Below are 22,120 nucleotides of genomic sequence, written 5' to 3'. Positions count from 1 at the left end.
TTGGAAAAACTGTTTAGTTACGTTATTGAGTTCGAAGCCGGAGTTCGAAATTTCGTTTGCGGTTCCGAGTTCGTGGTTCTAGAAAAGTTAGTATTGCTAGCTTTGAAAATCAGTAGATTATAGCTGTGATTTTGTTGAAACCTCCACAAAAAGGTTCATCTCCGTCTCTTTAATATCTGGCTCATACATAGTTAGATATGTTTGTTGATATCTTTTGAATCATTTTTATGGCATAAGAATTTGAGAAGTTTTAGTCTTGTTCGGTTTTTGCATTCTCAATATTGTTTAGTATGAGTAAAAGTTTGAAAGAGAATCCTTTAAAAGAGGACGACTTTTATGGTGTTCATAAGTAATTACTAGATTCTTGGATGAGTTTATTTTAATCTTTAATTTTTGATTCCCATGACAATCAAAATTTTTGTTTGATCTAATGTACATCGTTGGATTGTTTGCGACTTTAGTAAAATAATAACTAAGACGAGTTCTTTGTTCTTTTTTTTTGTGTGTTTGCTCTTTCTTTCAGTTTTAAGTAGGATGGGTGCCTAAAGATTTTTTTTGCTTTGTTATAATTTTGTTTATTTTTCTTAGAAGTTTCATTTATATTTTTGGTATGAAGTAACGTGATTGACAAAATTTTGTTGGAGCATGTCTTAGTTTATTATTTGAGTTGCTGAAATCTTGATTCTTTAATAGTTAAATCAGATTCATATTCATATAAATGTCTATATCAAATTAGGACAAGCTACTCACACAGAACAATATGATAGCTAATTAAGATTATTATTTTATATTAAGTTTCACTGATAAATATAGCTGGAATTTGCATATGATTTTTTGTATAAATATTTCTAGATAATAATAAATCTAATGTGATGTAGGTTTGTTTAAATTGTAACGCATCAGTAGAAAATTTCATTGATTTGGTTCTATCTTCTAGGCCAATGGTCATCTCTCAGTTATATTTTACTTTAAAACCTTAAGATTCGTTAGAATAGGTAAATAATAATAATAATAATAATAATAATAATAATAATAATAATAATAATAATAATAATAATAATAATAATAATAAAAAAAATAGATAAATAATTGAGATATTCTAAAATGCTAGAAAAACTTTAGATGTACTTTAAATATTAGCCCATGTGTTCATACCTGAACCTTGGATTGATATGCTTAAGTAATAAAAAGATCTTGTGTGCATTCCCGCGTCTTGATACCTTTAAATTCAAAATAATTATGTTTTGACAATGTGTACATTCCGTACCTTAGTTTAACATTTAATTTCAAAGAAGTACCTTGTGTGCGTACCGCATCTTGGTGAACACAATTAATAAAATATAATAATTAATTAAGCGGTAATAAATAAGCCATAATCAATAAAATACAAGAATAGCTAAAAATTGATTTAAGCCTTACATTAGTCAATAAAGCGACCATGCTAGAACCACGGGACTCGAGGGGTGCCTTACACCTTCCCCTCAGTCAACAGAATTTCTTACTCAGTCTTCTGTTTTCTTAGACCATAAATTAGGAGTCAAATCTTCCTTTTGATAAGGGATTCAATAAAAGGTGACTTGGAACACCAAAACTCAATTCCAAGTGGCGACTCTGAATAATAAATAATTCCTTTTCAAAACGTCACTTTAATTGGAAAAACTCTTTTAACTCAACCTCGTAATAAGGGTTGCGGGAAAAAAAGAGGTGTGACAGCTCTGGCGACTCTGCTGGGGAAAAGAACCCAGAACTTTTGGTTCAGGGTTCAGAATTTGAGCTTGTAATGTGATTTATACTTGGCTTTATTGATTGTATGATATTTGTGGGCCTAATGTGCTAATTGTTGCTTATTTACCGCTTTGATACTATTTGAACTGTATTAAATTATCTTCTTACGCCTCCCTTCTGAATCTTCTGAATTTATGGTGTACACATGCGCGTGGCCCACTTTTCTGTTAGAAGTCATACCAATTAGAACGAGGCTGGGTCAGTAACTAGGCCGGGTAGACTTTCGTGCTCCCGGTACGTTACCCCCATCTCGGCTCGAGCTGTCCGCTTGGGTAAGCCAGGTCTAAAACACTCCCCTTAGGATTTAAACCTAGAATAAAATAGCCTCATGCCGGATCCCTAGTAGGAACATTTGTTTGCATCGTGTGCATTTGACTTTGGGGACTCAACACAGGGGTTGGGTCCGTCTAGGACAGCTGTACCCGAAATTACAAGACCATCCTGATGCATCTTATGTGCTACTTGTGCATTATGTTTGATTTGGTTTGTGCATGTTGACCGGTTTCTAAAATAAAATAAAAATATAAAACTATTGAGGGAAAACCAGAAAGAAGAAAATATGAGGGAGAAAATTTACCCGATTTTCGAAAATTTCAGTATTTACCCCAAAAAAAAAAGCCTGAATTTTTCAAAAAAAAAGTGTCATCCTATTCCTGAAATTTTTACGAATTACGCGGGTCTGATTCTCACCGGATGTGAGATACGTAGGCAACCTTCATAGGGTTCGGCCCCATTTTTATAAAATAACTATAAAAAAAAAAAGAAATGTGTCTAGTTTTTTTTTTTAAACAAATAAGCAGACCCAGCTTCGGTTAATCCCAAATCGTTCCTGTCAGAATAGCCTTAGAACATCTTCAAAATTGTTGAAGGGCTATTCTCGCAAGAACGGACGTGTCTGTCAATTGGGAATCACTTTGACCATAATGCCCTTCCCCCGACCCTAAAGCTATCCTTGAAAGTAAGAAGAGGCCATAGTTGCAAAAATAGCCACCCTTTCTTCAGTCACAATTGCAAAAATAGCCCCCCTTCTTGTTGATTTTTCTTAATATTGAGTTATTTACAAAAGATTGTTTTGCAAAAGGAGTGCATTGGTTCTGTCTCTTGAGACTAGTGTCAACCCTAACCTTAACCACCCACAGGTACAAAATGAGCACTGTCAAGAACACACCATTCACAGTTGTAGACGAGGCTCCACTTCAGCTTCAGATGTGGTGGTATAATTTAGGAGAAGATGGTCAGAAATGGGTCACCAAGCACTTGGGAGACCTTACAGATATTATGAAAATTAAACCACGGGACGATTTGATTGAGGCACTAGTGACTTTTTGGGACCCCGTTCACAATGTCTTTCGCTTCTCCGATTTTGAGCTAACTCCCACTTTAGAAGAGATAGCTGGATATTCCGGGTTTGGCAGGGATTTGAGAAACCAAGAGCTCATATTCCCAAGGACTCTTTCTGTACACCGATTCTTCGATCTTCTGAACATCAGTAAGCAAATTAGAAAGACCAACATAGTCGAAGGGTGTTGTTCTTTCTACTTCTTGTACTCTAGGTTCGGGCAGCCAAATGGGTTTGAAATGCATGAAAAGGGCCTTAACAACAAGCAGAACAAAGACACATGGCAGATTCATCGTCGCTTCGCCTTCATAGTGGCATTTCTGGGAATTATGGTCTTCCCAAACGAGGAGCGGACAATTGATACCCGCATAGCCAGGGTTGTACAGGTCCTCACTACCAAAGAACATCACACTCTTGCCCCGATCATTCTATCAGACATTTATCGGGCGTTGACTTTGTGCAAGTCCGGGGCAAAATTCTTCGAAGGGTGCAATATTTTGTTACAAATGTGGTTGATTGAGCATCTCCGACATCACCCCAAGTTCATGAGCTATGGTCCGAGCAAGGACAATTTCATTGAGAGTTACGAAGAAAGAGTAAAAGATTACAACTCTCCAGAAGGGGTGGAAGCCTGGATATCCCACCTAAGATCTTTAAATGCAAGTCAAATTGAGTGGACTTTGGGATGGCTCCCGGTAAAAGAGGTGATACACATGTCGGCCCTAAAAAGTTATTTGCTGTTGTTGGGTTTGAGTAGTGTCCAGCCGTATACGCCACACAGAGTTCTAAGACAGCTAGGAAGGTACCAAGTAGTACCTAAGGATGAAGATTTGCGTGTGCAAGTGATTGAGCTACACCCCGAAGCCCCACTCCCCGAAGCTTTAATCCAGCAAATTTGGAATGGTTGTCGCTACTTGAAAGATGATACTCAGGCGCCAGATCCTGCGAGAGGTGAGGTAGATCCGGGTTATGCTATATGGTTTGGGAAGAGGTCTCGCGTGGATGATGTGCCAGAGCCCAAAAGGCCCACAAAAAGGCCGCATGTTCAAGCCTTTGATGATAAAATCCAAGAACGGTTGGCCTGGGGTGAACAGGAAAAGGGATACAAAACAACTATTCATGCCTTAGAAGAAAGGCTGAGAAACCTCAATTTTGAGAAAGACTTGCAAGAACAAGAAGCCGAAGGGGAAAAGAAGAGTCTGATCCGCAAAAATGAAGCCCTTCGTGCTCAACTTCAACAAATGAAGAAAGCCTCTGAAGTGCCAGTGAGAAGTTGGAAAGACCAGAGAACCATTGCCAATCTGATGGAAAAGGTGCAAGATTATGATTCCCTCTTGGCAAAGACTGAAAAGGCGTTGGACAAAGCCAAGGAAAAGATCGTACAGCTAAATGAGAAGGCCGAATCAAGTAAGGATCGCCAAGTAACAAAATTTGAAGAAGAGAGGGCTCAATTCGAGAGAGAAAAGGCCCATTGGGTACGTTCAGAAGCTCAGCTCCATGCACAGTTGGAAGAAATGAGAAGGTACAATAGAGAATACCAGCATGCAGATTTTGATAGGGAGATGGCTCAGGCGAGACTCGAGCAGGCTAGACTCCGGGCTCAGTTGGAGTCAGCCTTAGATCGTGAGGGCCACATAAGGGAGATAGCCACCACTCGCCAGCAGCAGTTACAAGATCGAGACCAGAATTTCTAGTACTTCAAAGAGCAAGTCCATAATTTAGCTGTTTATACCGCTCAAAGTTATGTGAACTGCCAAGGGATGGATTATGAGAAGTTTTTGGAGCATGCACCTACTTTTGCCAGTCATCTTGCAGCAGAGTTAGAAAGGATATACCGTACATTAGGGGGTCAACCAGGGCAAGCCCCACCATGAGCAGATGTTCCAGTGTTTGAAAGCAAGAAGATTGTGGAGTTGAATTATAGTCGTAGTTGTTAGAACTTTTCATGTAGTAGTTATGTTTTAGCTTGAGTCATTGTTGAATCTTTAAAATCGCTGTCTTTTAGTCTTGTCAGAGTTGGGTAAGTCATTTTCAATGTAATGTCCCTTTTGTTATTGTATTATTTCGTTTTGTTTATAAAAAAAAACTACTATTATTGTTTTCCCCTAAACTACATAATGGTCTGATTCATGCGGCGTCATGATACGTAGGCAATCCTCATCGGATGCGATCATAACCATAATTAATCTAAAAAAATGAAAAAAAAACCCGTTAAATTCAAGATGAAAATAAACCAATAAATCAATAAGCCGGGATAAAACATAAAGCCTTCCAAGATCATTTTAGAAATGATAATGGCATTAGGAGCATGACATATAATGTGTGATTAATATCTGCAAAATGCCTAACTCTAACACGTTTGTTGTTTGTCATTTTAAAAGATAAAGTAAAACAGAGGTGGTTGGTTTGTGGTTTAAACTGGCGACTCACCCTTACAACACGAGATCAAAAGGAAAAAGTAAGAATGGCAAACAACAGTGAGAATGAGTCAGATAATGATGATGTCCATGGACAATTGGTTGAACAAGGTTCAGGACTGGTTGAAGAAGTAAGAGTGTTGAAGCAACAATTGGCAGAGATGTACCAAGCCTGGGTGAATGGACAAGCACCGCCCTCACTACCCATAGGGCCTTCGGATAATCTTCATAATGTGTCAGTTGCCACTCAAGTGCCTATCTCCATAACAAGTAACCCATTGTACCAACCTGGATTCAGTTCGAGCATTAACCTTCCCACTATCCCCAGTACCTCCATTCCACGTCCTCCAATCGCACCCCTCAGAAATGACCCACCTACTATACCCATTGTCCATACTTTCACTGTCCCTCAACCGGCTGTTGCTCAAAAGTCCAATAATGATCCACAACTGGATGCTCATGATGCCCAACATTACTCTTCAGAACTGACTTTAAAGGTTCCAGATTCATACAAGCATACTCCTCATAACGTGTTCCCAATTGAGATCGAAAAGCCCGAAAAGAATATGGAACAAGAGAAAATGACTAGAAAAATGAAGAGCTTGGAACAAACCATGAGAAACATACAGGGTTTGGGCGGCCACAAGAGTGTTTCGTTTAACGATCTATGCATGTTTCCCCATGTTCATTTGCCACCCGGCTTCAAGACCCCCAAGTTTGATAAGTATGATGGGCATGGTGATCCCGTTGCCCATTTGAAGAGGTATTGTAACCAATTAAGGGGAGTGGGAGGAAAAGAAGAATTGCTCATGGCTTATTTTGGGGAAAGTTTGACAGGAATTGCTTCAGAGTGGCTCATAGATCAAGACATCTCTCACTGGCACGTTTGGAATGACATGGCTCAAGATTTTGTCCAACAGTTTCAGTACAACATTGATATAGTGCCAGACCGCTCCTCTCTCGTCAACATAAAGAAGAAACCAACAGAAAGCTTCAGAGAATATGCAATCAAGTGGAGAGAGCAGGCTGCTAGGGTCAAACCACCAATGAAAGAGGCAGAAATGATTGACTATTTTCTCCAAGCTCAGGATCCTGATTACCTCCATTACATGTTGGCCGCCATTGGTAAACCTTTCACTGAGGCGATTAAGATTGGTGAAATAGTTGAGAATGGAATGAATTCAGGCAAAATTGTGAGTCAGGCAGCCCTTAAGGCGACCACACAAGCAATTCAAAGCTGGTCAGGCAGTTTCGAAAATCAGAAAAAGAAGGAGGAAGGATCCATGATGGCATCTGGGTTCGGGGGAGTTCAAAGAGGAATAGCTCCTTCTTACGTGCAATTCCAACAAGGACAATCCAATTCTCCTCAACATTATTATCCACCTCAAGGTCCCCGATACTCAGTTCCCCTGCAACAATACACAGTGTTTAATGCTCAGACTTATGCTAGGCCTCCCAAACACCAACAATGGCGGGCAGCGATTCCACAAGGCTCTCGTCAACTCCGGCCGAATTTTCAAGCACCATATAATCCTCGTCCCCGACAAGAATATGTGAGAGAACAGGAGCCAAAGAAAGAGTTCACCCCAATTGGAGAATCGTATACAAGCCTATTTCGAAAGTTGAAGCAGTTGAAGTTGATTGAACCTATTATGCCGCGTTATGTGAATCCAAATTCAAAAGGTTTTGACTCAAATGCAAGATGTGAGTATCACTCTAACACCCAAGGGCATAGTACCGAAAATTGTTGGACATTAAAAAAAGCCATTGAAAATTTGATTGAAGCAAAGGCAATTGTGGTAACAAACAATGAGGATACTCCTAATATCACAAACAATCCACTCCCAACTCAGGATAATACACATTTTATTGGGATGATTTATGATGATCGGGATTATAAGCAGTCTGGCAAGACAGAGATGGTTGTTAGAACCATAGGGCCAGAACCAAAAGTGATAGTGAGCCCGTCGCAATTGGCACCGTTGATTGTGAAAGGTGCAAGTTCTAGTTTGAACTTGGCTTGTTCTGAAAAAACGATTCTCTATGTTCCTGGAAGCACAAAAAAGGTTGAGGTTCAATTGGGTGGGCCAAAACTTTACATCCCCTGGGGCATTCAAAAGATCATTCCGAATAATGGTTTGAGGAATATAACAGAGCCAGCCGTGATCCGACCTGAAGCTATTCCCTGGAATTATAACAAGACTATCATGACATACAAAGGAAAAGAGATAGTTGAAGAACCAGGTGAAATGGGGGGCTTGACCCGCTCTGGAAGGTGTTATTCACTAGAGGAATTGAGAAAAGCTAAGCAAGCCAGGGAAAGTCACTTGCCAGTGAAAGAACCTGTAGCAGAAAAAGAAGCGGAGCAATTCCTTAAGAAGATAAAAATGCAAGACTACTCAATCATTGACCAACTAAGGAAAACTCCTGCTCAGATATCTTTGTTATCTCTGCTTTTGTATTCAGAAGAGCATCGTCATGTGTTGATCAAAACTCTGAATGAGGCATATGTCTCAGAAAAGACAACGGTGAATCAGCTAGAAAAAATGGCTGAAAGATTCTTTGAAGTAAATAGAATTACTTTCAGCGATGATGATTTGCCTGAGGAAGGGGCTGGCCACAATAGAGCTTTGCATCTTATGGTCAAATGTAAAGGGCACTACGTAAAAGGAGTCATGATTGATGGAGGCTCAAGTGTAGATGTGTGTCCTCTTTCTACTCTACAACAGCTAAACATTGACACTAATAGAATTCGAACCAGTAATGTCAGCATCAGAGCTTTTGATGGTTCAAAAAGAGACACTATTGGGGAAATCGAACTCACCATGACAATCGGCCCGGTTGATTTTAACATTGTCTTTCAAGTGTTAGATATGGAAACTTCCTATAATTTTCTTTTGGGAAGGCCGTGGATCCATATGGCCAGAGCTGTACCATCCACCCTACATCAAATGGTCAAATTCGAGTGTGACAGGCAAGAAATTATTATTCATGGGGAGGACAACTTATCCATCTATAAAGACCCGTCCATTCCATATATCGAGGCCAAGGAAGGATGTGAATCCATCATATATCAAGCATTTGAGGTGATTGAGGTGGACCAAGTGGAAGAAGGAAAACCAATTCTACATCCCCGTCTTTCAGCCACATCTGTGATGGTAGCTTCGCTGATGTTGAGGAACGACTATGAACCAGGAAAAGGATTGGGATCCTCTCTGTAAGGAATTGTGAACCTCATTGCTCCATTTTCGAAGAAAAATACCTTTGGCTTGGGCTTTAAACCAACATCAGCTGATATAGACAGAGCCAAGGCCCGCAAAAAGAATGGTTGGAATCTGTCCAAACCAATCCCTCACATTGCCTACTCTTTTGACAAGCAACAATTTGAAGAAGTCCAAAATCCTTCTACTCAGGATGACATTGACGGAGTTTGCCAGGGTCTCAAGGAGATGTTCTATGAGATCAATATGGTTCGAGTTGGGGAGGGCCCTAGCCGTGCAAGTGTTCAACTGATTGGTCCAGATACCTCGTTCAGCAACTGGGAAGCGACTCCTCTTCCCATCAGGAAGGAGTCTTGGAAGCCTGTTTTGTTGTTTTTTCTGTATTTGAATTATTTTAAGGGTTGTAATCCAGATATTTTAGTTTAATTGCTTTGCTGTGATGTTAACCCTTCTATCCTTTCAAATTCAATGAAATGAAGTTCCATTTTCGTAGTAAAATTCTATCTTTTTATTTCCCTAATTTTTGTTAATTTCTTATCATTTTCAGTTTCGATAATGCTGGCTTTAAAAACATGACATGCACACGGAATTCATGCCCAGATCTTAAAAAGCTGTCTAATCTCGAAATAATGAATCAAGAAGTTGAGTATGACAAAGATGAGGCTTTTAGAGAAATAAAAAGGGAATTGGATCAATTTGAGAATAAGCCTAAGCCTAACTTAAATGAAACTGAGGCAATTAACCTGGGAAGTCCTGAAGAAACCAGAGAAATAAAAATAAGCATTCATACTGAACAAAAGACGAGAGATGCCATAATTCAAGTTTTGTTCGAGTACAGAGATGTATTTGCTTGGTCGTATGATGACATGCCGAGTTTGAGTGCCGATCTAGTGGTCCATAAGCTTCCCACACATCCTAATTTTCCACCAATCCAGCAAAAACAAAGGAAGTTTAAGACAGACATGAGTGATAAGATTAAAGAAGAAATCACGAAGCAACTAAGTGCAAATGTGATCAGGGTCGTCCGATACACTACATGGTTAGCAAATGTTATGCCAGTGCCAAAGAAGGATGGGAAAATTAGAGTTTGTGTTGACTATAGGGATTTAAACAAAGCAAGTCCAAAGGACAAATTTCCCTTACCCAACATTCATATCCTTGTTGATAATTGTGCTAAACATGAAATCCAATCTTTTGTGGATTGTTATGCCGGATATCACCAAATTCTGATGGATAAAGAAGATGCAGAAAAAACCGCCTTCACAACTCCATGGGAACTTATTGTTATAGGGTCATGCCATTCGGTTTGAAGAATGCAGGGGCAACTTACATGAGAGCCATGACTACCATATTCCATGACATGATGCATAAAGAGATTGAAGTGTACGTTGATGATGTGATCATTAAGTCGAGAACACAAGCTTACCATGTGCAAGACTTGAAAAAGTTCTTTGAAAGGCTACGAAGGTACAATCTCAAACTCAATCCAGCCAAATGTGCATTTGGAGTTCCTTCTGGGAAGCTTTTGGGTTTTATAGTTAGTCGAAGAGGCATTGAGTTAGATCCCTCCAAGATAAAGACCATTCGAGAGCTGCCTCCCCCGAAGAACAAAACAGAAGTCATGAGTTTACTCGGGAGGTTGAATTACATTAGCAGGTTCATTTCGCAGCTTACAACCAAATGTGAGCCTATTTTTAAGTTGTTGAAAAAGAACGCCGCTATCAAGTGGACAGATGAGTGCCAAGAAGCTTTTGATAAGATCAAGGAATATTTGTCAAATCCCCCTATTTTGGTCCCGCCGGAACCTGATAGGCCTCTATTTTTATATCTATCAGTAATGGATAGTTCCTTTGGTTGTGTTCTGGGTCAACATGATGCCACAGGAAAAAGGGAACAAGCAATATATTATTTGAGCAAAAAGTTCACCACTTATGAGGCCAAATACACTTTTGGAAAGGACATGTTGCGCCTTAACCTGGGTCGCCCAGAAGCTTAGGCATTATCTTTTGGCCTATACAACTTACCTCATATCCCGAATGGATCCCCTGAAGTACATCTTTCAGAAGCCGATGCCAACAGGCAAATTGGCAAAGTGGAAAATCTTGCTCACAAAGTTTGATATTGTTTATGTCACTCGCACTGCCATGAAGGCACAAGCTTTGGCTGATAATCTGGAAGAAAACTCGGTTGATGATGAGTATGAATCTTTGAACACATATTTCCTAGATGAAGAGGTTAATTTAGTTGAAGAAGTAGTCCAAGATGACAGTCAAATTTGGAAACTATACTTTGATGGGGCTGTCAACATCAAAGGCATAGGGATTGGGACAATTCTGGTATCACCTACTGGGCAACATTACCCTGCTACGGCGTGACTTCGTTTTTTCTATACAAACAATACAGCAGAATATGAAGCTTGCATCATGGGTCTGAACATGGCAATAAATCTAAATGTGCATGAACTGTTGGTGATGGGAGATTCAGATTTGCTTATTCGGCAGGCTCAAAGTGATTGGGAGACTCGAGACATTAAGCTCATTCCATATAGACAATGTGTGGAGGATCTTAGAAAACGGTTCAAGTCCATCGAATTCAAGTACATTCACAGGTTTCACAATGAATTAGATGATGCCTTGGCCACTCTAGCCTCAATGCTTCCATATCCGGGTAATACTCACATTGATCCATTAGAAATTCAAATTCGGTATCAACATGGTTATTGCAATACAATTGAAGCAGAACTAGATGGTGAACCATGGTATCGTGATATTAAACAGTTTCTGAAAATAAGAGAATATTCGGAACATGCTAACAGGGATCAAAAGAGAACTATTAGGCGACTCTCTAATGGTTTCTTTTTGAGCGGGGAAATCCTATACAAAAGAACTCTGGATTTGAATTTGTTGAGATGTGTGGATGCCAAAGAAGCCGAAATGATTATGAATGAGGTGTATTCGGGAGTTTGTGGTCCGCACATGAATGGATATGTTCTAGCAAAGAAAATCCTTCGGGCAGGATATTATTGGCTTACTATGGAACGAGATTGCTTTCATTTTGTTCGCAAGTGCCACCAGTGTCAGATTCACAGTGATTTGATTCACTCGCCACCTTCAGAGTTGTATCCTATGTCGGCTCCTTGACCTTTTGTTGCTTGGGGAATGGACGTCATTGGCCCAATCGAGCCAAAAGCTTCAAATGGGCACAGATTCATCTTGGTTGCAATTGATTACTTCACCAAATGGGTGGAAGCTATTACATTGAAAGCAGTTACCAAGAAAGCAGTAGTAGACTTTGTTCACTCCAACATCATCTGTCGTTTCGGTATTCCAAAAACCATTATTACAGATAATGCTGCTAATTTGAATAGTCATCTGATGAAGGAGGTATGTGAACAATTTAAAATTGAGCATCGCAATTCTACTCCTTACCGTCCCAAAGCTAATGGAGCTGTTGAAGCTGCGAATAAGAACATCAAGAAGATTTTTAGGAAGATGATCCAAGGGTCTAGACAATGGCATGAGAAACTGCCTTTTGCTCTTTTGGGATACCAGGCAACTGTCCGTACATCAGTTGGCGCAACGCCCTACTTATTGGTTTATGGAACTGAAGCGGTCATACCTGCTGAAATTGAGATTCCCTCTCTCCAAATCATTGTTGAAGAAGGGATTGAGGACACTGAATGGGTGAAGTCCCGATTGGAACAGTTGAATTTGATTGATGAAAAGCGTTTGGCGACAGTTTGTTTTGGTCAGTTATACCAACAAAGAATGGCACGCGCTTACAATAAGAAAGTTCGCCCAAGACAATTCGAGGTAGGACAACTTGTTTTGAAACGTATCTTTCCGTACCAGGAAGAAGCAAAAGGAAAGTTCGCCCCGAATTGGCAAGGTCCTTACCTCGTCAAGAAAGTATTGTCAAAAGGAGCTCTACACTTGGCAGATATAGAAGGAAAGGTGACTGATATATCCGTCAATGCAGATGCGGTCAAGAGATACTATGTCTGACATGGCTCTGTTGGGTCATTCTTATATTTAGCATTCTCAGGTTGGGATGACGAAAGGCTATCATTCTCGCTACCCAAACACTGGTCAACCCTAGTTATCCCTTTGAAGCCTTGTTTATATTTCTTTGTTTTCCCATCTTTTGGAACCAATGTACTTAAAAAAAAAATTTCATCAAAACAAGTTCATGTTATTTGAACTACGTTCGACCTGATTCCAAAAGGATACGTAGGCAGCCTCACTCTGGGGTTCGGTCACACCAAAACAAAAATCCATATTTCCCAGTATTCAAAGAAACTGGGGCATGATTTTATTTTATTTTCGATGGTTGTTCCATCAAAATGGTTCCAAAAGTTGTAATTCAGTTGAATAGTTCTTTTTACCTTTCCCTACTAAGACCTTCTGATCAACTTTCGAGAATGCTAAGTCAGTATACTACGGGTAATGCCTCATCCATTGAAGAGAGAAAAAATAAATGAGAGAGACTTATTAGTGAAAACCTTCACGGGCACTATAAGGCAATAATGAGTTGAGAGAAAGGCAAATGAGAGAGGTCAATTGATGAAAACCCACAAAGGGCATCATTGATCGATTTAAGGCTTCGTACATCCCGACACAAGCATGGTCAAGACAAAGAACTCAGTTTCAAAGTTAAGTTTACAATAGATTTCGAGAATTAGACGGTTCAAATGGATCGGGCATCCAGTCCAAAGTGCATGTCATATTCATTGAAGTCAGCATATTTCCTCCAGATAAGTCCTTTCTTATTCTTGCCTCTGAAAGGGACACTTCTTGATTAAGTTGTAATACCTATTAATTCACCTTCTTATTTTCTTTCGCATTACTTTTTTGAGTCCCTTTCAGTCTAATTTTGTCAAAGCAAAGCAAAGAAAAGGCCGCAAAACTGGTTACAGTTTTCCCGTTATATAAAGCAAAGATTGCTGGGCATAAACCGTATGGGCAAAGGCATAAAGCCATATGTGATTTTTCCTGACGAACAAAAGGCTTGAAGGATTGAACAATGTTTCAAGGGTCAACAAAAGTTACTAAGTTAAAAGTTATTTTGGGAGCAAAGTTGTTTGCACCATGAACACAAATGGTGATAGGTGCAAAATGGTTAGGTTTTGATGTTGAGAAAGAAGATCTCCAGAAAGAAAAGACAGAATCTCCCGGCAATTTGTACAATCATCGACGGAGTCAGTTTTTCTAACAAGTGTAATGGACGCAAGGTCAAGTCGCCCAATAAATCAAGGCCACAAACTGACCACCATTTTAAAACTAACGAATCTTTTTTTATTCAGAACAGGAACATAACAATTTCAGGAAACAGTTCGTGAAAGACGAACACCACCAAGTGAAGTCCTCAAATCCTTGATTTTCTTCCAATATACATGTAATCATGTTATTTCTAGTTTCATTATAGGGAATCAATACACTATCTTCAACACATGGTACTACATCCCCTGGTTGCATTACTCTTTGCCAAAATAGGGTACTACATCCCCTGGTTGCATTTCTTGTTGCAAACATAGGGTACGACATTCCCTAGTAGCATCCTAGAGTACCACGAGCCTCATCTTATTGCCAACACAGGGTACTATATCCCCTAGTTGCATTACTTTCTGCCAACATAGGGTACGACATTCCCTAGTAGCATCCCAAAGTGCCAAGAACCTCACCTTATTGCCAACATAGGGTACTATATCCCCTGGGTGCATTTCTTATTGCAAACATAGGGTACGACATTCCCTAGTAGCATCCTAGAGTGCCAAGAGCCTCACCTTATGGCTAACATAGGGTACTACATCCCCTGGTTGCATTTTTTGTTGCCAACATAGGGTACGACATTCCTTAGTAGCATCTCAGAGTACCACGGGCCTCATCTTATTGCCAACACAGGGTACTACATCCCCCAGCTGCATTACTTTTTGCCAACGTAGGGTATGACATTCCCTAGTAGCATCTCAGAGCGCCACGATCCTCATTTTATTGCAACATAGGATATGACATTTCCTAGTAGCATCTTAGAGCTCCACGAGCCTCATTTTATTTCCAACATTGGGTACGACATTCCCTAGTAGCACCCTAGAGTGCCACGAGCCTCATCTCATCGTCAACACAGGGTACTACATCCCCTGGTTGCCTTCCTTCTTGTAATTCTTTATTCTGCAATAGCAAAGATAATTTAATGTGTTTTCAATAACTCACAAAAATTTTCTAGTGCAAACTGGGGCAGAAAATTTTTGTTCGTTTTGTTTGTTTGTGATGGCTTGTAGGTTTTTCTGTAAAGCACGGATTGGATGTGCAAAAATAAGATTTCAGTTCTTTCCAAAGAAAGTGGAACGTTTGATCTCAATACCAGCCAAACCAGCTTTGACGTAATACATGCAGAGACATAGGGTCTCAAGATCCATCTTCTCATCATCTGATCAAGAATCAAGCCTAGGAGAATATTTCATAGTTTGTTACATCGAGAGCATCAAGTTTCAGTCTAAAGTCAATGGGAGAAGCAAGTCAAGAATCAAGACAAGACTCCAGATGGCATTTAGATAGAAATTTTGTAACTCTTAGATTTTAAGAGTATGTAATTTTCTTTTCATTTTGATGTAATAGTTAGAACCGCGGATCAGAACCTCGACGGAACTTCGCTCGGCTCTCTATCTAAGTATACTCTATCAGTCATTTTCCACATGAACTACACGGGACCTGATTCTCTTAGAACTCGGGATATGTTGGCTGCCTAAAACCAAGGTTCGGTCGCATCTGATTCTTTTATCTTATTTTCCTTTTTAAATAATAGTGAGGACAAAAATCAGTCACCTTGTTCATTATCTTTGCCTGAAAACTCTTCATGTTTCCAAGCAAAGAGGGGCATGCTGTGAACAACTAATTTTAGACCACACCCAAATTCTATACTATTTTAGTATAAATATGTATTTTATGTCTACTTTTGATATTTCAAACCTTTATCTCACTTTTAGTAGAGCTTATAAAAACTATAAAAATATTCACACTTTTAGAATACAAATTTTATTTCTATTTGTAAAGAGAAAAAGAAGATTTACAAAAAATATTTGGTTTCTTTTAATTAGAATTTTTAATATGTAAGTTATGGTATATTTTTTTTAGTGTCATTTAAATTATAGTTTAAATATTTAATTTTCTTATATCTTTTTAATATATACTTAATTAGTATTCTTACTTAGTTATTTTATTTTATCTTATAAAAAAATAATAAGTACGCTTCTTTTAGTATTCTAAGCCTTAGTATGTAGTACTTTTTTTTTCCAGTAATTTCTTTTAGAGATATAAAATATTAGTATAAGTAGTTTTTTTTTAACATTTGATTTTTTTAGTCTTGTTAATTGGCTTTTGTTTTAAAAAAAAAAGATGAGGATAAGAAAAGAAAAATGATTTCTTCCTATCCTAACGCTAACACCACGACTTTCTCCTCCAAATCCCCCATTTTCCTAATTCTCTCATACTGCTCAGATTAATCCTAACTCCCTCACGTCCTATTCTCCACTTTCCCCATTCATCTCCTGAACCCACATATCCGTCACACGCACACACATTCTATATATAGCACACACACACTTTAGTAAAAGGGGGGATGAAAAAGAAATTTCAGCAACTAAGAGAAAAGAGGACTGCTCTTTTAGAGTAAAAAAATTCACTTGGAAAAACTGTTTAGTTACGTTATTGAGTTCGAAGCCGGAGTTCGAAATTTCGTTTGCGGTTCCGAGTTCGTGGTTCTAGAAAAGTTAGTATTGCTAGCTTTGAAAATCAGTAGATTGTAGCTGTGATTTTGTTGAAATCTCCACAAAAAGGTTCATCTCCGTCTCTTTAATATCTGGCTCATACATAGTTAGATATGTTTGTTGATATCTTTTGAATCATTTTTATGGCATAAGAATTTGAGAAGGTTTAGTCTTGTTCGGTTTCTGCATTCTCAATATTGTTTAGTATGAGTAAAAGTTTGAAAGAGAATCCTTTAAAAGAGGACGACTTTTATGGTGTTCATAAGTAATTACTAGATTCTTGAATGAGTTTATTTTAATCTTTAATTTTTGATTCCCATGACAATCAAAATTTTTGTTTGATCTAATGTACATCGCTGGATTGTTTGCGACTTTAGTAAAATAATAACTAAGACGAGTTCTTTGTTCTTTTTTTTTTTTTGTTTGCTCTTTCTTTCAGTTTTAAGTAGGATGGGTGCCTAAAGATTTTTTTTACTTTGTTATAGTTTTGTTTATTTTTCTTAGAAGTTTCATTTATATTTTTGGTATGAAGTAACGTGATTGACAAAATTTTGTTGGAGCATGTCTTAGTTTATTATTTGAGTTGCTGAAATCTTGATTCTTTAATAGTTAAATCAAATTCATATTCATGTATATGTCTATATCAAATTAGGACAAGCTACTCACACAGAATAATATGATAGCTAATTAAGATTATTGTTTTATATTAAGTTCCACTGATAAATATAGCTGGAATTTGCATATGTTTTTTTTGTATAAATATTTCTAGATAATAATAAATCTAATGTGATGTAGGTTTGTTTAAATTGTAATGCATCAGTAGAAAACTTCATTGATTTGGTTCTATCTTCTAGGCCAATGGTCATCTCTTAGTTATATTTTACTTTAAAACCTTAAGATTCGTTAGAATAGGTAAATAATAATAATAATAATAATAATAATAATAATAATAATAATAATAATAATAATAATAATAATAATAATAATAAAATAGATAAATAATTGAGATATTCTAAAATGCTAGAAAAACTTTAGATGTACTTTAAATATTAGCCCATATGTTCATACCTGAACCTTGGATTGATATGCTTAAGTAATAAAAAGATCTTGTGTGCATTCCCGCGTCTTGATACCTTTAAATTCAAAATAATTATGTTTTAACAATGTGTACATTCCGTACCTTAGTTTAACATTTAATTTCAAAGAAGTACCTTGTGTGCGTACCGCATCTTGGTGAACACAATTAATAAAATATAATAATTAATTAAGCGGTAATAAATAAGCCATAATCAATAAAATACAAGAATAGCTAAAAATTGATTTAAGCCTTACATTAGTCAATAAAGCGACTGTGCTAGAACCACAGGACTCGAGGGGTGCCTTACACCTTCCCCTCAGTTAACAGAATTCCTTACTCAATCTTCTGTTTTCTTAGACCATAAATTAGGAGTCAAATCTTCCTTTTGATAAGGGATTCAATAAAAGGTGACTTGGAACACCAAAACTCAATTCCAAGTGGCGACTCTGAATAATAAATAATTCCTTTTCAAAACGTCACTTTAATTGGAAAAACTCTTTTAACTCAACCTCGTAATAAGGGTTGCGGGAAAAAACGAGGTGTGACAAGGCCTATACAATTTACACAGAATAGGGTGACGTGGGATCATACCCGGATATGTGCATGGTAGATAGAATAGTGATGTGATGGCTTGAAAACAACTCTTGGCACGTTCGAGGATAAATGTATATTTAAATGGGGGAGAATATAACGACCCGGCTGCTCGTTTTGAGTATTACAACCCTGTTTCCCCATTTACAACTCAATTTATGCTTTACATTTATTTTATGACTTACTAGATTAATTGGTTTGGGTCCGGTGAGGTTTTGGAATGAATTGGAATACTTAGTTTCAAGGTTTAAAGCTTAAGTTAAAAAAGTGACTGGATGCCGACTTATGCGTAAACGACCCCGAAATGGAGTTTTGATGATTCCAATAGCTCTATATGGTGATTTTGGACTTAGGAGCGTGTCCGAAAAATTATTTGGAAGTCCGTAGTGGAATTTGGCTTGAAATGGCAAAAATTAAATTTTCGAGAAGTTTGACCGAGGAGTTGAGTTTTTGATATCGGGGTCGGAATCCATTTCTGAAAATTTTCATAGCTCCGTTATGTCATTTATGACTTGTATGTAAAATTTGAAGTCATTCCAGATTGATTTGATATGTTTCGGCACGAGATATAGAATTTAAAGTTCAAAGTTCATAGATTTTGATTTGAGGTGAGATTCGTCGTTTTGATGTTGTTTGATGTGATTTGAGGCCTCGAGTAGGTCCGTGTTATATTATAAGACTTGTTGGTATATTTGGTTGAGGTCCCGGGGGCCTCGGGTGAGTTTCAGATGGTTAAATGGATCAAATCTGGACTTAGAACAAAGCTGGAAATTTGCTGCCTACTGATGCAATCGCACCTGCGGAGTTTGGCTCGCAGGTGCGAGCCCGCAGAAGCGAGCTTGGCAAGCGCAGAAGCGGTAAGGGCTGGTGAGGCAGAGTGCGCAGGTGCGAGGATTTTACCGCACATGCGAGGCCGCATGTGCGAAAGGAAACGCGCAGAAGCAAAGGGAGCATTGTGGGCGATCGCAGAAGTGGACATTTCGTCGCACCTGCGAGACTGCATATGCGGCTAATCTGGTCGCAGGTGCGACAGGCCCTGGACAGAATAAAATTGGAGGAGTTCCGAGTTTTGCCATTTTTGGACCTTTAAGCACGGGTTTTTGGTGCGATTTTCAGAGAGAATTCAAGGGAAACTTGAGGTAAGTCACTTGTGATCATTTCTACTTCATAATATTGAATTATCATCGAATAATCCGACTAGATTACGTGCTTTTGAGGTGTTAATCAATGATTTGAATCTAGGGAATTAAAAATAAGATTTGAGGGTTTGGAGGTCGAGTTGAGGTCGGATTTTGGTAAAATTTATATGGTTAGACTCGTAGTTGAATGTGCTTTCGGATTTTGTAACTTTTGTCGGTTTCCGAGACGTGGGCTCCACGGGCAATTTTGAGTTAAATTTTGGATTTTATTGGAAAATTAGTATTTTCTTATGGAATTATTTTCAATAAATTTTATTGACTGAATCAAATAATTTGTGGCTAGATTCGAGGCATTTGGAAACCAATTCACGAGGCAAGGGCCTAGTGGAGTAAATAATTACACGGTTTGAGGTAAGTTACACTTCTAAACTTGGTTCTAAGGGTTTGAATCCCCGAATTTATGTTATATCAATTGTTTGGCGGTGACGCACACGATAGTTGACGAGCGTGTGCACGTGCACCATTAAAATTGTGACTCGAATAAATCCTATGAAGTTGAAAAATTAAAGAATCATGTTATTATTTGAACATGTTAGAGAAATTGAGTTGAGGCTCTTATTAAAGATCATGTTTAGGTTACATGCCAATATTTTTGGGACCCTTGGGGTCGTGTTGCTATTGAATTAATTGTTTCAAAAAAATACACATTTCACACTCAGTCATATTCGTCCATTGTAAGGATATTTATAGGATCGAGTTGCGCGCCGCAACAAGCCATATTGGCTTTATATATGTTATCATTAAATGGATCGGGGATGCCCGCCTGCAGCAGGCCATAATGACTTTATACATTATTATTATATGGATCGGGGTTACCCGCCTGTAGCAGGCCTTATAGGCTTTACTATTTTATGGATCGGGGCTGCCCATCTGCAGCAGGCCATATAGGCTTTATTATTATACGAATCGGGATTGCTCGCCTGCAGTAGGCCATAAAGGCTTTATATCACGCTTGTGCTGAAGGAGTCTCACGACCCAAATACCTAACCAGTCGTGATGGCGCCTATCGTGGAACTAGGCAAGCTGGCATTCTCAATATACTTTCAATATATAACAGAAGTGAGCTAAAGCAATTAAACTAACTGAAGGTTTATACAATAACGGGGTAAAAACCCAAAACACAAGTGCGGAATGATAGCCCGACATCGGGGTGTCACTAAGTCATGAGCATCTAATAACCAATTTAGAAATAGAGTCTACTATAGTATGTGCCAAGTTCCAATACAAAAGAGAAAATAATAAGAAAGGAGAAACAAGGACTGCGGATGCCGGCAGCTACCTCGTAAGTCTCCAATAATCAGCTTGCGCACGAACTCAGCGATCCCAAGAATCGTACACACCTGGATCTGTACATGAAGTGCAGGGTGTAGCATAAGTACAACCAACTCAGCAAGTAACAGAATTAAATAAGGAACTAAGAAGCAGTGACGAACTATAATAATACAGATCATTTCAAAAGTTTTCAATAAAGAGTGAACATGTTTTCAAATCCAGTGGTATAAGTCAAATCAGTTCGAGCTCAAATAAAAAGATATGAATCTTTCAGAAATTTTACAACAACATCAGATAGTAACTAAGTACACCAATAAATAAAAGCAAGTACAATCTCTCAAGGCAGCAGTAACTCAACTCATCTCAACAACTCATGCTCTTGGCTCTCAGCCCTCAATACACACTCTCAATAGGTACCTCCGCTTACTGGAGGTGTGCAGACTCCGGAAGGGCTCCTTCAGCCCAAGCGCTATATTGTTGCGATGTGCAACCCGATCCAATATTGTTGCGGCATGCAACCCGATCCAATATTGTTGTTGCGTACAAACCGATCCATATATATATATATATATATATATAGGCTCGTTACGGCGTGCAACACGATCCATATACCTCACAGCTCACAGCTCGGCACTCAGGCCCTATCTCAGTCACTAACCTCTCCGGCCCCTCGGGCTCACAAAATAACATAATAACCAGCCCAAGCAGAGAATACAACAAGTATCAACAAGAAATGAGAGGAAACAAATATATAACTGTTACACCCTATATTTTCGTATGTAAAAATGCGTCGTAAGCAAACTAATGTAGGACAAAAAAATGAGATAATATTTAAAAGTATATAAAGTAAGTTAATCATGTTACCTCTGAGGTTACAAATATTGAAGATCATGAACAACAAGTACAAAGAGGGTTGGACAGTTCAGAAGCTAAAGCAATTAAATAAAACAATGTTTCATCGAAAGTCGACAAGTTGGGAATGTTATAACATGTACCTTTGGGGTGAGACTAGGGTGATTAACATGATAAAGAGATTATGTTATGATTTATATTAGTCGTATTACATCCGTGTGTTATGTTTTTAAGTCAAGCGAGTTGTGGAACAAAAGTCGATGAAAGTCATCACAAGTTACATTCATAAGTTTTACTGAAACTTTGGGTCAACTGTAACTGCAATTTTCTCCCAATATACTTAGAGTTATGGTGTGTTCCACCCATCAAATTAAAGATCTATGAGTCTATTTTCCAACGCATTAAACCATTTGTCAATACGACATCGGAGTAGAGAGATATGTGCATTTTTGCGATACTGCGCAAGCTGCTAGGTGACAAGTAGGTGTGTCACCTACTTGCTTAAATGAAAGCCCAAAAATGGGCCATTTCGGGTCGTCCAAAGAGGCCTTTTAAGGGCCTATTTTCTTCATATATTAGACTCAAAATAGAGCATAATAACCAG

At 38.4% G+C, this 22,120-nt stretch overlaps 2 protein-coding genes across 2 annotated transcripts; both read left to right on the top strand.

Moving 5' to 3' along the window:
* The first annotated feature begins 2,931 nt into the window (after positions 1-2,931).
* LOC138906278 (uncharacterized) lies at positions 2,932-4,818 on the top strand. Its single transcript, XM_070194814.1, has one exon. It carries the CDS (start codon positions 2,932-2,934, stop codon positions 4,816-4,818), a length of 1,887 nt encoding a protein of 628 aa, XP_070050915.1.
* Positions 4,819-11,185: 6,367 nt separating this feature from the next.
* On the top strand, positions 11,186-11,761 carry LOC138906766 (uncharacterized; the record flags this gene model as incomplete). The annotated part of the gene is made up of 1 exon (XM_070196358.1): positions 11,186-11,761. A coding segment is annotated over exon 1 (576 nt), but the record flags the coding sequence as incomplete, so codon positions are not given.
* Positions 11,762-22,120: the final 10,359 nt, after the last annotated feature.

Source organism: Nicotiana tomentosiformis, chromosome 1 (genome assembly GCF_000390325.3).
Source record: "Nicotiana tomentosiformis chromosome 1, ASM39032v3, whole genome shotgun sequence".
In the NCBI taxonomy this organism is placed as follows: Eukaryota; Viridiplantae; Streptophyta; class Magnoliopsida; order Solanales; family Solanaceae; genus Nicotiana; species Nicotiana tomentosiformis.
Note: the sequence above shows the minus strand (reverse complement) of the source record. Positions and strands in the feature narration are given on the sequence as shown.